The sequence below is a fragment of the Oncorhynchus mykiss genome, chromosome 4, assembly GCF_057628025.1.
Source record: "Oncorhynchus mykiss isolate SJ-2025 chromosome 4, ASM5762802v1, whole genome shotgun sequence".
NCBI classification, from domain to species: Eukaryota; Metazoa; Chordata; class Actinopteri; order Salmoniformes; family Salmonidae; genus Oncorhynchus; species Oncorhynchus mykiss.
In genome coordinates this window covers 52,075,186-52,090,540 of record NC_143025.1, presented here as the reverse complement: position 1 = coordinate 52,090,540, position 15,355 = coordinate 52,075,186, and the positions used below count along the sequence as shown (strand labels likewise).

Here is a 15,355-nt window from a genome sequence, read left to right as displayed (position 1 = left end):
ACATTGACTAGTCTCAAAGGGGTGTGTGAGTATACAAATTGTAAATTGTCATTGATTGATGTATTACAGGGATCATCAACTAGATTCAGCCGAGCGACAATTTTTTCTTGAGCGGATGGGAAGAGGGCCAGAACATAATTAGAAATAATTTGTAGACTACAAAAAGCCCAAACATATGTAACGTTTGACTAAAACATAATCATTTCGAACCTTGCATACATTTGTATACAATCACACACACTGTATATCTCTCTATTATGTGTGGGAATACTTTGGAACAGATTTCCAAAATTAAAATCACTTGTATCTGATTTGCTGGTGTTTTAAAGTATTCTATGTCCAATAATAAGGATAATAGATGTACCGATGTATTACATAGGTTCTCTTAGTTATTACATTGCGTGTGACTGACTTATGATAGAGCTATGCTGGAATGCATTGACATAAACGTTAGATTGGTTGTCAAATGATGTTTCTGACATGCCGCGTTTTTTAGTTTTTTTTCAACTTGAGGATTTCTCGCGAGCCAACAACACCTCTGAATTGTTTATCACCTAAAGCATAATTTTTTTCTACTGAAAGTGAGGAGAAAAAAAACTGCAGACTTTGAAGTAAGGTGAAAGCCTATCAGACTTGAATGCTTTTCCCTTTTCATGTTTAATGGTCGGATGAGAAAGTTGGATGTCAAAAAAAGACCAATAGCAAAGTAGCCTCTTTCCCCCATGTTCTGGTTCTTCCAAACATAAATAAAAGACGAATACAACTATTAAAGACAGCAATCTGACTCTATAGTGATGCAACCATTATTTCCTCTAAAATCTACACTGTAAAGCATTGAGCACATTAACAAAACCATCTTATTGGCACAAAAGCGGAAGCATCAGACAATCTAAACTGACATTAATCTTCCTTAGCAAAACACCAGGGTAGCACTTCTAGAGATAGACAAAACCCGGAATGTTGATTGTCTCTAACAACAGTAGGACAGCGTTACATTGTGCAAAGTAATCTTATTGGTTGTTAATTGATGAAGCATTCGATGGGAGAAAAAAAACTTAGCCTCGCGGGCCAATTTAGCAGAGTTCAAGTGAATTGCTTTGAGCACACTGCGCTCATGCTTGGTGAGTATAAACTATTTAATTTACAAAATGCAAAGGCCCTGGGTAATTATCAAGGATTTCACAGACAGGATCTGTCCCGGTTGCCATTTCCAGTCTTACACAACAAATGAGTGTATGAAATGGAGTAATGACATTTTTTCAAGCCACCAGACTGTGAACACAGACTCATTAGAAAGGAAGAAGTCGGTAAACACTTAATGACATGTGCTTCAGCCAAGACAGAAAAGTTACAGTTAACAACATTATTATATACAGGGCAATATGTGGTAAGAGTTCTCCTCAGCAGTGCAAATGCCAGAAGTCTGTGTCTGTACTAAATTGTAACTCGGTGAAACCATTGTCATGGGCAAGTTTTAGAGAGTTCAGTCTATTTCTAGAGAATGATGTATTAGCTACAGTTCCTTTAATATTCTGAAGATGTGACAGTTCATAGCTGGAATGGAAGGAAAGCTGTCCTTTCAAAATCATTAATTGAGAGAGTAGAAAACGGAGCAAAATAGTTAACTTTACCCAGCCATAAGCACAGCTATTTGGCCGTGTTCACATTTTTTAGAACACAAGCCCCCACCTCTCTAGATTTCCATGGAGAGAATAAAGGAAACGTAAATGTAGTGCTTCAAATGGTGTCGTTAAAGCTAATTGATACACAGCATTTCAGTTAAAAAGGAGAGTCCCAAACTTTTAATCAAAATAGTAACATTTTTAAAGGAGTGGTTTCACATTCGTCATTGATATAGAGTACAGTGATTTCAGGATCCAAAACAATTAACTATTTTTCAAACACTTAATGATGTAACAGTTCTTCAGAAATGTACTTGTGAGATGAAAGTTCTATCATCTCATATCCCTGTCTTAGCCAAGCACGTTTTGTAATTCTTAGTCATTTTCCAGTCTACAGCCTTGGTGAGTCTTTTTCAGAGTGGCTACATTTCTCTCTTTGATTTTCTTTTGTAATGATAGAAGACTCTTCTATTCCCTCAGGGTTTATCCGGGCTGCCCTGCCGTTCGGCTTAGTGAGGAGAGAGCTGTCTTGTGAGGGTTATCCGATCGACCTACGCTGTCCAGGAAGTGATGTCATCATGATTGAAAGTGCCAACTACGGCCGAACTGACGACAAGATCTGCGACGCTGACCCCTTCCAGATGGAGAACATAAACTGCTATCTTCCAGACGCCTACAAGATCATGTCACAAAGGTAAACCCACTGTAATTCCTGATGGGAACTGTTGTTTTTACACCTGTTTTTTGTACAGACAGGAGTCTTTGGACTACACACTACAGAGGGGTATACTATGAAGCAAGCTAGATCTACTCTGCTTCAGTTAGCTTGCTACTCCAGCTCAGGCTTCATCCATACTATGACAGTGGATATTGCTCGTCCACCTGCCCCTAACTCTAGCAGGCTTGTAACTGCGTTGCATGTCGCACATGGCTAGTCGAACGCCGAACTGTCCATACCAAACCCTAATATAGTGACATACACTGAGTGTACAAATCATTATGAACACCTGCTCTTTCCATGACATACTGTAGGCGAATGCTGGTGAAAGTTATCATCCCCTATTGATGTCACTTGTTAAATCCACTTCAATCAGTGTAGATGAAGAGGAGGAGACAGATTAAAGAATATTTTTTAAACCTTGAGACAATTGAGACATAGATAACTCAATATTAGGAAGGTGTTCCTAATGTTTGGTATACTCAGTGTGTATTATAATACATTAGTTTTCTGTATGGGTGTTCATTGAGACACTGCTGAAACATCAATCCATGGGCAAGTCAGTGCCACATTTTAATTTGTACCAAAATCAAAATGAAAGAAAAGTTATATTGCAAATTCAGCAGGCTATCGTGTGAAATAGACTTTTAGAACTGGCATCTTTATTTTATTACTGTGGTGTGCATTGGTGTGGCTATCAAGGCACAAGCACCCTTTTCCCTCTTCTATCGATACAGTATTGTAAATCAAATCCAATTTTATTGGTCACATAAACGTGGTTAGCAGATGTTATTGCGGGTGTATCGAAATGCTTGTGTTTCTAGCTCCAACAGTGCAGTAATATCTAATACGTAATATCTAACAATTTCACAACATATGCACAATACACACAAGTCTAAGTAAAGGAATGGAATTAAGAATATATACATTTATGGGCGAGCAATGTCAGAGCGGCATAGACTAAGATACAGTCGAATAGGATACATACAGTTGAAGTCGGAAGTTTACATACATTTATGTTGGAGTCATTAAAACTTGTTTTTCAACCACTCCACAAATTTCTTGTTAACAAACTATAGTTTTGGCAAGTCGGTTAGGACATCTACTTTGTGCATGACACGTCCTTTTTCCAACAATTGTTTACAGACAGATTATTTCACTTATAATTCACTGTATCACAAAAATGATGTCATGGCTTTAGAAGCTTCCGGTAGGCTAATTATTTGAATAAATTGGAGGTGTACCTGTGGATGTATTTCAAGGTCTACCTTCAAACCCAGTGCTTCTTTGCTTAACATTATGGGAATATCAAAAGAAATCAGCCAAGACCTCAGAAATAATTTGTAGACACAAGTCTGGTTCATTTTTGGGAGCAATTTCCAAATGCCTGAAGGTACCACGTTCATCTGTACAAACAATAGTAAGCAAGTAGAAACACCATGGGAGCAGGCAGCCGTCATACCTCTCAGGAATGAGACACGTTCTGTCTCTTAGAGATGAACGTACTTCGAAAAAAATGCAAATCAATCCCAGAACAACAGCAAAGGACCTTGTGAAGATGCTGGTGGAAACAGGTTCAAACGTATTTATATCCACACTAAAACGAGTCCTATATCGACATAACCTGAAAGGCAGCTGGAGAAATGTCCTCTGATGAAGCAAAAATAGAACTGTTTGGCTATAATGACCATCATTATGTTTGGAGGAAATAGGGGGAGGCTTGCAACCCGAAGAACATCATCCCAAACGTGAAGCACGGGGGTGGAAGCATCATGTTGTGGGGGTGCTTTGCTGCAGGAGGGACTGGTGCAATTTTCAAAATAGATGACATCATGAGGGAACTTATGGGATATAATTGAAGCAATATCGCAAGACATCAGACATTTGCGACCAAGTTAAAGCTTGGTCGCAAATTGGTATTCCAAATGGACAATAACCCCAAGCATACTTCTAAAGTTGTGGCAAAATGGCTTAAGGACAGCAAAGTGAAGGTATTGGAGTGGCCATCACAAAGCCCTGACCTCAATCCTATAGAAAATCTGTAGGCAGAACTGAAAAAGCATGTGCGAAAAAGGAGGCCTACAAACCTGACTCAGTTACACCAGCTCAGTCAGTGTCACGCCCTGACCTTAGAGATCCTTATTTATTCTCTATGTTTGGTTAGTTCAGGGTGTGACTCGGGTGGGAAAATCTATTTTTTCTATTTCTTTGTTGTTTTACCGAGTGTGGTTCCCAATCTGAGGCAGCTGTCTATCGTTGTCTCTGATTGGGGATCATATATAAGTTGTGATTTTCCTTTTGGGTTTTGTGGGGTGTTATTTTCTGTCCAGTGTTTGTGCCTGACGGAACTATTCGCTTTCATTTTTTGATTTGTTATTTTTTGAGTGTTTCTTGAAAATAAATATCATGAACACTTTCCACGCTGAGCTTTGGTCCACTCGTTCTTCCACCGACGACGAGCATTACAGTCAGGAGGAATGGGCCAAAATTCACCAAACTTATTGTGGGAAGCTTGTGGAAGGCTACCCGAAATGTTTGACCCAAGTTAAACAATTTAAAGGCAATGCTACCAAATACTAATTGAGTGTATGTAAACTTCTGACCCACTGGGAATGTGATGAAAGTAACAAAAGTTTAAATAAACAATTCTCTCTACTATTATTCTGACATTTCACGTTCTTAAAAATAAAGTGGTGATCCTAACTGACCTAAAACAGGGAATTTTTAGGAGGATTAAATGTCAGGAATTGTGAAAAACTAAGTTTAATGTGTGATGTGATAGGTATGTTAACATTACTATCAATTGTCTTCCTCTAGTTTAAGTGGATGATGACGCTATCTTTGCAAGAGGGAGTGAATCTGATTTAATTGTTCTTCACCTTGCTGCTTAGATTCTTCTTTCAGGATGAATGTAGTTAGCCCTGAGTTAGCCTACCCTGGAGCAGGTTAGTTCTGAAGGATTCGTTGCCATATACATTTTCCTGGCTAAAAGGTGAGCCACATTCGTGGTACCGGTTATCCCAATTTGAACTCTGAGTTGACCAAAGTTTCCTCGCTAATTCCTCAAACTATATCCGTAGTATAGGGCTCAGGATAGTCTTTTTAGCAATACACTGATTTTCATAATAAAAAATGGACTAATATTCTAATAGTAAGCACTTTCTCTGACTACACAAAGCATTGCTTGAATGTGGCTGGAATAGATATGAACAGCTGCACACCTCAGTAAACAATCCGTAGTATAGATGTGCATCTTAATACACAAGGTCCTGTCACACAGGGTTGCAGTGAGACAAAGTGCATGGGATGGCATGACGTACGAGCGCCACAACCCAAGATATTGGATCATTTGAGGCTTGTCAGCAACTCTGGCAAATCTGTCTGGGGAAATAAGAAATAATGAAATAAAACAGAGTTGCCGTTGTATTCAGGGGGGTTATTGTCAAGTCGTATTTGATGAAGTCACATAGCTGACTCCCACGGTTGATCCGGCCTGAGAGGTTTCTAATACCCCATGTGTTTGACCCTGCTGAGTAGTACACAGGCTCAGACATATAGTCACAGAGAAATTGCCCACTGGATCAAACATTGTCCTTAGACGTTCTCCAACATCTTTTCACCCAAGCCTCTAATAGCCTTTTCACGCCTGCCAAACCAAGCCAAACTCCTCTGACTGCATGGTCCTGGTTAAACATCCACCATCGTTGCTGGAATGGGCCATATGAAAATAAAATGTTCGAGCTAGCAGAGTACACATGGGGTCGGCACAATATTGTGAAAAGGGTGCATCTCGTTAGAATAAAGGCAATGGTTCCACAGACTTTACAAAGGTGTCTATGAGAATATGACCCTCTATTGTGATAGTGTTGAAAAAACTAGCTGGCTTCCATCAGCGAGTATACTGTATTAGCGAGTGACTGCTTTTGGTTGCATTGACGTTATATTTGATCTATTTTGCTTTGTTTTTAATGCACAGCTTGTCCATAAAAGTGTAGCATGTTTTGGATGAAATGGTTATTGTATGTTTAAAACCAGCTCATGCCAGTCAGAGACAATTAATGGAAAAAAAATTATAATAATATTCTGACCATTCGCACAACTGTATCACGCTGAGCCAACTACTAACACTGGATAACATCATATTTTGTGAAAATCTTCCATTGACATCAATGCATGCTTCATGTGAAAGCCACGGAAAATAAATGTATTTGAAGTTAGGATTTAGTAGTATTTTTTCTTTTATCTAGTCTTCACACTATAATAACATATTGTTTGCTGCATAACTTATTAATGGATGAATGCAAAACAAATCATTTTCATAATTCTATCATTAGGGACAGCTTGAATTAGCACCCAAGATCACAAGGCATTAATGAAATGCGGGGCAATTCCACAGTAACAGAGACTCCCTTCACTTAAAATGTATGCTAAACAAAACCATTGATTTAAAAGTTTAACAAACCATACAACTATATGCACTAGGACTACTTTTAACAAATTGCACTGAACATTTTACAAAAAAAAATTAATTATACTCTACTTTTCTTTACTGTGCTGTGCAGTACTGTCCAAACCTATGTACTCAGCTGTGGTTTGTGACTACTGTGATTTCTTATTGTAGCCAATTCAATTGCAGAAATTCAGTTACCGATTTTTAGGGGGAAATTTGAGTTTTAATCACTTAATAATTCATAAACAAAAACACTACAACTAATTGATAGGTCTACCTTTACTTGTTACTTCTGTGAACTTTCATTATCCTTAGAAAATATCTTTAAAATATGTGGGTTTTTGGTAATGGAATTTCAAGGCATAAGGCAATGTTTTATAAACTTACAGAAGGCAGAAAAATGGATCCAAAACTAAATATGTGTTGATAATAGTTGGCAGGGGTCTTTACTTCAACATTATTGTGTTTTGATGTATTTCTAATCTTTTTTAAGACTTTTTCTGGTCAAATATTTTCCATCTGTTTGACAAGAAATCTAAGCCTTTGTTTATTTCACATTTTTAGGATGGATAATGGTTAAATTTGGTATAAATTCCATAATTTTTTCTTTGATTTGATGGGTCCTTTACATGGAAATGACCTGCTCTTTCAATGTAAAAATAGGTTTTGGGTCTGCTAAATGTATGCATTCCCAAAGTTCAGCACAGTATCTCACATCTAGAATTGCCACAGTTATCCAAGTAACATTGGAGCGATTAATCGAACCATAGCTGATTTAATGAGCCATTCACACTTTCACTGTACAAACCGGCGTAATCTTTGGACATGCATAGCTTAATGTTTGGTATGTGAAGAAGGCAACACCTATTCCCCCTCTGAAAAGATTTGCCATGGGTCTCCAGATCCTCAAAGTTATACAGCTGCACCATCAAAAGCATCCTGAACGGTTGCATCACCGTCTTGTATGGCAACTGCCCGGCATCCGACCGTAGGGTTCTACAGAGGGTAGTGCGTATGGCCCAGTACATCACTGGGGCCAAGCTTCCTGCCATCCAGGGCCTCTATACTAAGCGGTGTCAGAGGAAGGCCCAAAAAATTGCCAAAGACTCCAATCACCCAAGTCATAGACTGTTCACTCTGCTACCGCACGGCAAGTGGTACCGGAGCACCAAGTCTAGGTCCAAAAGACTGCTGAACAATTAATCAAATGGCTACCTGAACTATTTGCATTTGTTTACACTTCTGCTACTCGCTGTTTATTATCTATGCGTAGTCACTCTAACCCTAACTACTGTACATGTACATGTTACCTCAATTACCTTGACTAACCTGTACCCCTGCACATTGATTCGGTACCCCCTGTTTATATCCTCGTTATTGGTATTTTTATGTTTTTTTTTTTTTTTTACTTTAGTTTATTTAGTAATTATTTTCTTAAAACTGCATTGTTGGTTAAGAGCTTGTAATTAAGCATTTCACGGAAATATCAATACCTGTTGTATTCGGCGCACATTTGATTTGATAGAAAATGCTGGCAGGATCAACTAGGATCAACCCTGCAACATTGAGGTTTACCTGGGCACACAGCGAAGCGCAGGGACCAGTCCTCCAGTGATTGATGAGACCCAAGCACACTTGTGGACACCGAGTGGGAGGCCCCGACCTACCCACAGCCGAAGCCGCTCGAGAGGTGTTCTATTGGAGGGTTTTTGGAGTATAGCACATAACAGTCAACGACAGGGTTTGAGAAACGTAATGGTTCTCTGGCATCAGTGCGTAAAAGGATCCTCCCCCTCCCCCCAGGCACGCTGCCTAGGTGTGCCATGCCCTGAATCGGAAACGCTATGGGAGGACCACTGAGATGGACGCTGGGTCTCGCTCGGCATGAGGCCGAGCGTGTTGGAGAGCAGTGGGGAAATCTCTAAAAAATGCACGGCTGATGGGGGCCCTCCCAGGGTGGATCACGTAACAATCGGTCAAGAGGAGTGAAACTGGTTAGACAGACAGAGAGGGACCAAGGGGATGGATGGTCTAATGCAGGGAGTGAGGACCAGGAATGGGAGCAACACAGCCCACCCCAATACAGTGCCTTCAGAAACTATTCAAACCCCTTGACTTATTCCACATTTTGTTTTGTTACAGCCTGAATTCAAAATGGATTAAATATGTTTTTCTCTCACCCATCTACACACAATACCACATAATGACGAAGTGAAAACATGTTTTTTGACATTTCTGCAAATGTATTGAAAATTAAGCGCAGAAATTTCTCATTTACATAGCTATTCACACCCCTGAGTCAGTATATGTTAGAATCACCTTTGGCAGTGATTACAGCAGTGAGTCTTTTTGGGTAAGTCTCTAAGAGCTTTTGCACACTTGGATTATAGAATATTTGTACATTATTCTTTTAAAAAATTATTCAAGCTCCGTCAAGTTGGTTGTTGATAATTGCTAGACAGCCATTTTATGGTCTTGCCAAGTCAAAACTGTAACTAAGCCACTCAGGAACATTCAATGTCATCTTGGTAAGCAACTCCAGTGTATATTTGGCCTTGTGTTTTAGGTTATTGTCCTGCTGAAAGGTGAATTTGTCTCCCAAGTGTCTGTTTATCACCAAAAATAACTCCCCAGTCCTTTCCGACAACAAACATACCCATAACATGTTGCAGCCACCACCATGCTTAAAAATATTACGTGGTACTCAGTGATGTGTTATGTTGCTTTTACCATAATGTAATGCTTTGTATTCAGGATATAAAGTTGATTTCTTTGCCCCAAGTTTTGCAGTTTTAATTTAGTGTCTTATTGCAAACAGAATGCATGTTTTAGCTTTTTTTTTTTTTTTTTTCTGCAGAGACTTCCTTCTTTTCACTCTATGTTAGCATTGTGGAGTAACTACAATGTTGTTGAGCCATCCTCAATTTCCTTCCTCTCTAGCAACTGAGTTAGAAAGGATTCCTGTATCTTTGTTGTGACTTGGTGTATTGATACACCTTCCAAAGTGTAAATAATAACTTCACCATGCTCAAAAGTATATTCAATGTCTGTTTTTTTACCCATCTATCAGTAGGTGCCCTTCTTTATGAGGCATAGGAAAACCTCCCTGTTTTTTTGTGGTTGAATCTGTGGTTGAAATTCATTGCTCGACTGAGGGACCTTCCAATTATCTGTATGTGTGGGGTATAGAGATGAGGTAGTCGTGTTAAACACTTATTGCACACAGAGTGAGTCCATGAAACTTATTATGTGACTTGTTACATCATTTTTACTCTTAAACTTATTTGGGCTCCCGAGTGACGCAGCATCTCAGTGCAAGAGGCGTCACTACAGTCCCTGGTTTCGAATCCAGGCTGAGTCACATTCGGCCGTGATTGGGAGGCACATAGGGCAGGCGCACAATTGACCCAGCGTCTGGCAAGGTAGGCCGTCATTGTAAATAAGAATTTGTTCTTAACTGACTTGACTAGTTAAATAAAGGTAATACAAATACAAATAATTGTAGTTTTGCCATAACAAAGGGGTTGAATACTAATCAACTGGAGACATTTCAACTTTTCATTTTTTATTAATTTCGAAACATTTCAAAAACCATATAGTAATTCCACTTTGACATTATGGGGAAATTGTGTAGGTCAGTGACATGAAATCAGGCTGTAACACAATAAAATGTGGAAAGATTCAATGGGTGTGAATACTTTCTGAAGGCACTGTATCTACCTGCATCATCACTAGGGAGAGGTAAAACAAATTTGACCCTCCCCAGAGGGCAGAGACTGACTCAAGGGTCACCAGAGGAATGGTCACCCTCCAAGAGTGAGAAACCATGTGTGGGAGAAGTAATACAGTATATACATATTGTACTCATAACCACTTAAAAGGATACAAATAAATCTAATGCCAATACGTGTTATTTGATGAAAAATAGATTTAAAAAAGTTTATTATAGAAGTTTATTAATTGGTTATGTCCCCTGGAGTGACAGCTACTGTATTTCCTCAGGTGTGACACCATTTTCATGTCACAGCAAGGAAAAAGTAAGCTGTCACACAGTTAGAAATCTCAAGCTTTATGGTCTATTTAGGGCCTTATTTTTAACAGTAAGCCTTCCATATGATTTCACCACAACATGTTTTCATTGCATTTTATACTTAAATTGTTAAAAAATATATGAATTATTTTCATATGTTCAAAAGGCGTTACACCAAATGACTAATTAAACTGACCCCTTTAATTTCAATGGCAGAGTGGAATATTTTGCTAAATATTTCTGATGAAGTTTGCAATCTGTCCAGGCCATGTGCTCCAGCCATGTCTTCTGTACTTCCTCATTGCAAGAGAACCCTTCCCAGCGCAATAGTGCCCAAATGCTGACTCTTTGTTTAATCCCAGAATTATGTCACATCAAGTGGATATTGCCTTTAGGGACAAAATGTAGTCAGAACTGGTAGACTTGGGGATTGTTGTTTCTTGAAATAAACTTCTGTGTTATAACTACAAGATGAAGGGAAGTAAAATCATTTATTCATAAATTTACTGAAGGTCAATGTCCCACATCCTTAGGACAAAGGTCACGTTTGGTTCAAAATTGTAATAAAACAAATCATATACTGCATGATTTTACTCATGATCCAAGTCAAAAAAATGAAGCTTTTAGTGTTATATCACATTTTTAGGAAATATGGAAAGAAAATCCAATGAAACAATGCCTAAGCAGCCAACATCAATTATCTTCAAAACATATAATGATCTTCACTGGGTATTAGAATGCAAAGTCAGTGTTATAGCCAGGAGATCTGATCTTCTACATTTCCACAAGTCAAAATGGGGTACTGTTCTTTGCCCTTTTTTGAGCTGAAATGAGCTGAAAAACTCCATATGTGGGACAATTGGCATACAATTATGTATGTTCTCTCTTATAATGTCGCAATCATATGTTTAGGACCCACAGCCGGCATTACTTTCTTTTATGTTTTTCCACAACTAATCTGAGATAAGAAAGCACATCATCTAAGTAAACCCTCCTGTAATCGAAAACGGTTCTCAACATAATGAACTGCTGTCTTGTAGAGTATCACATAGACGCAATGACTGATGGATCTTGTTGGCACTAGGAGTTATTTGTATATCGGGTTTTATATGAGCGCCATGATTTTATGAAAATAGCCCTAGGACTGCTGTAGCTCAATTAGAATAGCCAGCTGCAAGCAATTAGGCAGCTCAAGTGGGTGATTGTCTGTACAGAAATGTTTAACTGAGACCCCTCCCCAACATTTTTGGACCTGCAAGGATATAGAGTTTTAGGTCAGATTTTAAATACTAATTTATAGTATTATTATGTTAATATTTAAAATTGTACTAGTAATACATTGTTTCCTAGTATCAGGGCCGGAATAGGGCCCAGGGCTTTGTTTTTTTATTACCCCAAACACCATCATTTTCTGTGAACAAATCCTTCAACCAAGATGCAATTCGATGTTGGGTAAATTTACTGTTGAAGAAAAAGGCCCTTTTATAATAAACCGATAATAACATTTGCGATGTGGCATAAGCTCAAGTGGTGAACATGGGGAACATGGTATATGTGAGCTAGAAAATGGTATATCATACACTGTAGTTGAGGAACAATGGGAAAGTAATTCTGCTTTGAAAGTTGATAAACTTGTAACCCCACTTTTGAGAAAATGGTCCTTGAATGTTTTGGTACACTTACTGGAGAGCTGTTCTTTGTCTGCACCCATTCAGCATCGTTCACACCCTCTTAAGCCTTATACCCATCTCTTTAATGATTCACATGTGGTAGTTTATTTGTCACATGCACAGGATACAGAAGGTGTAAACGGTACAATTATAGTACTTGGATGGTCTCACCGTTAACTCGGACATCAGCCAGCCTCAGTCCAGTCGATTCCTGCCAGTCTCCACAGCGCGATATCAACCCAGAGCATATCGGACTGCTTTTTCTCTACCACATCTCCAGATTCCTACCGCAAGCTCTGAACCTTTAAACCAGATCATCGCAGCTAGCTAGCTGCTATCCGAGTGGCTACTCCTGGCTAACATCTCTGTCCCGATGAAAGCACCAGTTAGGCTGGAGTGGGCCAAAATCCCTGCTGCAGTGTGCAAACCTGGTCAAGAACTACAGGAAACGTATGATCTCTGTAATTGCAAACAAAGGTTTCTGTACCAAATATTAAGTTCTGCTTTTCGGATGTATCAAATACTTACAGTATGTCATGCAATACAATGCAAATTAATTACTTAAAAATCATACAATGTGATTTTCTGGATTTTTGTTTTAGATTCCGTCTCTCACAGTTGAAGTGTACCTATGATAAAAATGACAGACCTCTACATGCTTTGTAAGTAGGAAACACTGCCGATTTTGCAGGTTATCAAATACTTCTTCTCCCCACTGTACGTCAATGATGTCACTCTTGCTGCTGGTGATTCTCTGATTCACCTCTACCCAGACGACACCATTCTGTATACCTCTGGCCCTTCTTGGGCTAACAAACCTCCAAACAAGCTTCAATGCCATACAACACGCCTTCTGTGGCCTCCAACTGCTTTAATGCTAGTAAATCTAAGTGCATGCTGTTCAACCGATTGCTGCCAGAACCCACCCGCCTGCACGACTTGCATCACTATTCTGGACGGTTCTGACTTAGAATATGTGGACAACTACAAATACCTAGGTGTCTGGTTCAACTGTAAACTCTCCTGCCAGACTCACATTAAGCATCTCCAATCCAAAATTAAATCTATTATCTACTTCCTATTTCGCAACAAAGCCTCTTTCACTCATGCTGACAAACATACCCTCGTAAAACTCACTATCCTACCGATCCTTGACTTCGGCGATGTCATTTACAAAATAGCCTCCAACACGTAGTCTATCACAGTGCCATCCGTTTTGTCACCAAAGCCCCATATACTACCCACCACTGCGACCTGTATGCTCTCGTTGGCTGGCCCTCACTACATATTCGTTGCCAAACCCACTGGCTCCAGTTCATCTATAAGTCTTTGCTAGGTAAAGCTCCGCCTTATCTCAGCTCACTAGTCACCATAGCAACACCCTCCCGCTGCATGTGCTCAGCAGGTATATTTCACTGGTCATCCCCAAAGCCAACACTTCCTTTTGCTGCCTTTCCTTCCAGTTCTCTGCTGCCAATGACTGGAATTAATTAAAAAATCACTGAAGCTGGAGTCTTATATCTCCCTCTCTAACTTTAAGCATCAGCTGTCAGAGCAGCTTACCGGTCACTGTACCTGTACACAGCCCATTTTTTAATAGCACACCCTACTACCTTATCCCCCCCCATATTGTTATTTATCCTCTTGCTCTTTTGCACCCCAGTATCTCTACTTGCACATTACCATCTGCACATCTATCACTCCAGTGTTAATGCTAAGTTGTTATTATTTCACCTCTATAGACTATTTATTGCCTTACCTCCCTACTCTTCTACATTTGCACACACTGTACATAGATTTTTCTATTGTGTTATTGACTGTATGTTTGTTTTTGTAACTCTGTGTTGTTTTTGTCGCACTGCTTTGCTTTATCTTGGCCAGGTCGCAGTTGTAAATGATAACTTGTTCTCAACTGGCCTACCTGTTTAAATAAAGTTGATTTTATTTTTATAATAATAAACTTGTACTAGCATAGTAGCAATATCAAAAACTGAAAGTGTCATAAATATTTTATATTTTTTAGATGACGCTTACACGACACATTTTTCTAGACATGTACACATGTTCATGAAATACAATCGATGACCGTAATCACCCCAGACAAATCAAATCAAATTGTATTTGTCACATACACATTTGTTTAGCAGATGTTATTGCGGGTGTAGGGAAATGTGACTCACCACTTGGATTCGGTCTTACGTAGCAACATTTTATTTTAATTTGATTTTTTACATTAAATAAAAGTAGAGACTAGGAAAAAGTATATCATCCTCTGCATTTGAGAAACAATGGGAAAGTAATTCTGCTTTGAAAGTTGATCAACCTGTAAATTCACTTTTTTGAGAAAATCGCCTTTGAATGATTTGCTATCTAGTGAAGAGATCCTCTGTCTACACCCATTCAGCATCGTTCACATCCCTTTAAGCTTTAACCCCTCCCAGCTTGTTTTGCTCTCGGAACGTTCAGAGCGCACACTTTTTTGCAGACGTTTACTGACACAGGCCATATTCAACATGTGTTGTATACACGTCACGTAACATTAGCTAACGAGCCAGCTGAATTTAGCTAGTTAAACAACAATGAACAATGCCAACAATGCTGCAGCGCTGGGAGCTAACCAACCATGTTCATTGTTAGCTAGCTAATATTAGGCTCTAACTAGAACAGCATATGGCTCTGGGAAACGAATAATAATGTCAGGTAGGGAGCCAGCCAGCTACACTTTAGCTTGAAATGAAACCACTTTCTGTCAAAATTAGATAACGTGTAATATCTGAAAATGTAGCTTGCTATCTTACCTGTATACATCATCATGCATGATGGACGCCTCACCCTGTCAGAAATGCCATGCCATGGATGCCCTTA

The 15,355-nt window shown here is 39.1% G+C and overlaps 1 protein-coding gene and 1 long non-coding RNA gene across 31 annotated transcripts in view; one reads left to right on the top strand and one right to left on the bottom strand.

Annotated features, from left to right (window-relative positions):
* LOC149984051 (uncharacterized) overlaps window positions 1–15,355 on the bottom strand; it is a 615,207-nt gene that overhangs the window by 73,234 nt on the left and 526,618 nt on the right. The window lies entirely within an intron of this gene.
* Window positions 1–15,355, top strand: part of adgrl2a (adhesion G protein-coupled receptor L2a) — a 203,995-nt gene that overhangs the window by 97,560 nt on the left and 91,080 nt on the right. For all 29 annotated transcript variants that reach the window (XR_016495320.1, XR_005051450.2, XM_090232273.1 and 26 more), the window contains one exon: window positions 2,103–2,316. Coding sequence is in view for 27 of the 29 variants with exons in the window: in XM_090232273.1 (XP_090088399.1) it covers window positions 2,103–2,316 (214 nt within the window). In the remaining 2 variants the exon portion in view is untranslated. The remainder of the gene's footprint in view (window positions 1–2,102; window positions 2,317–15,355) is intronic.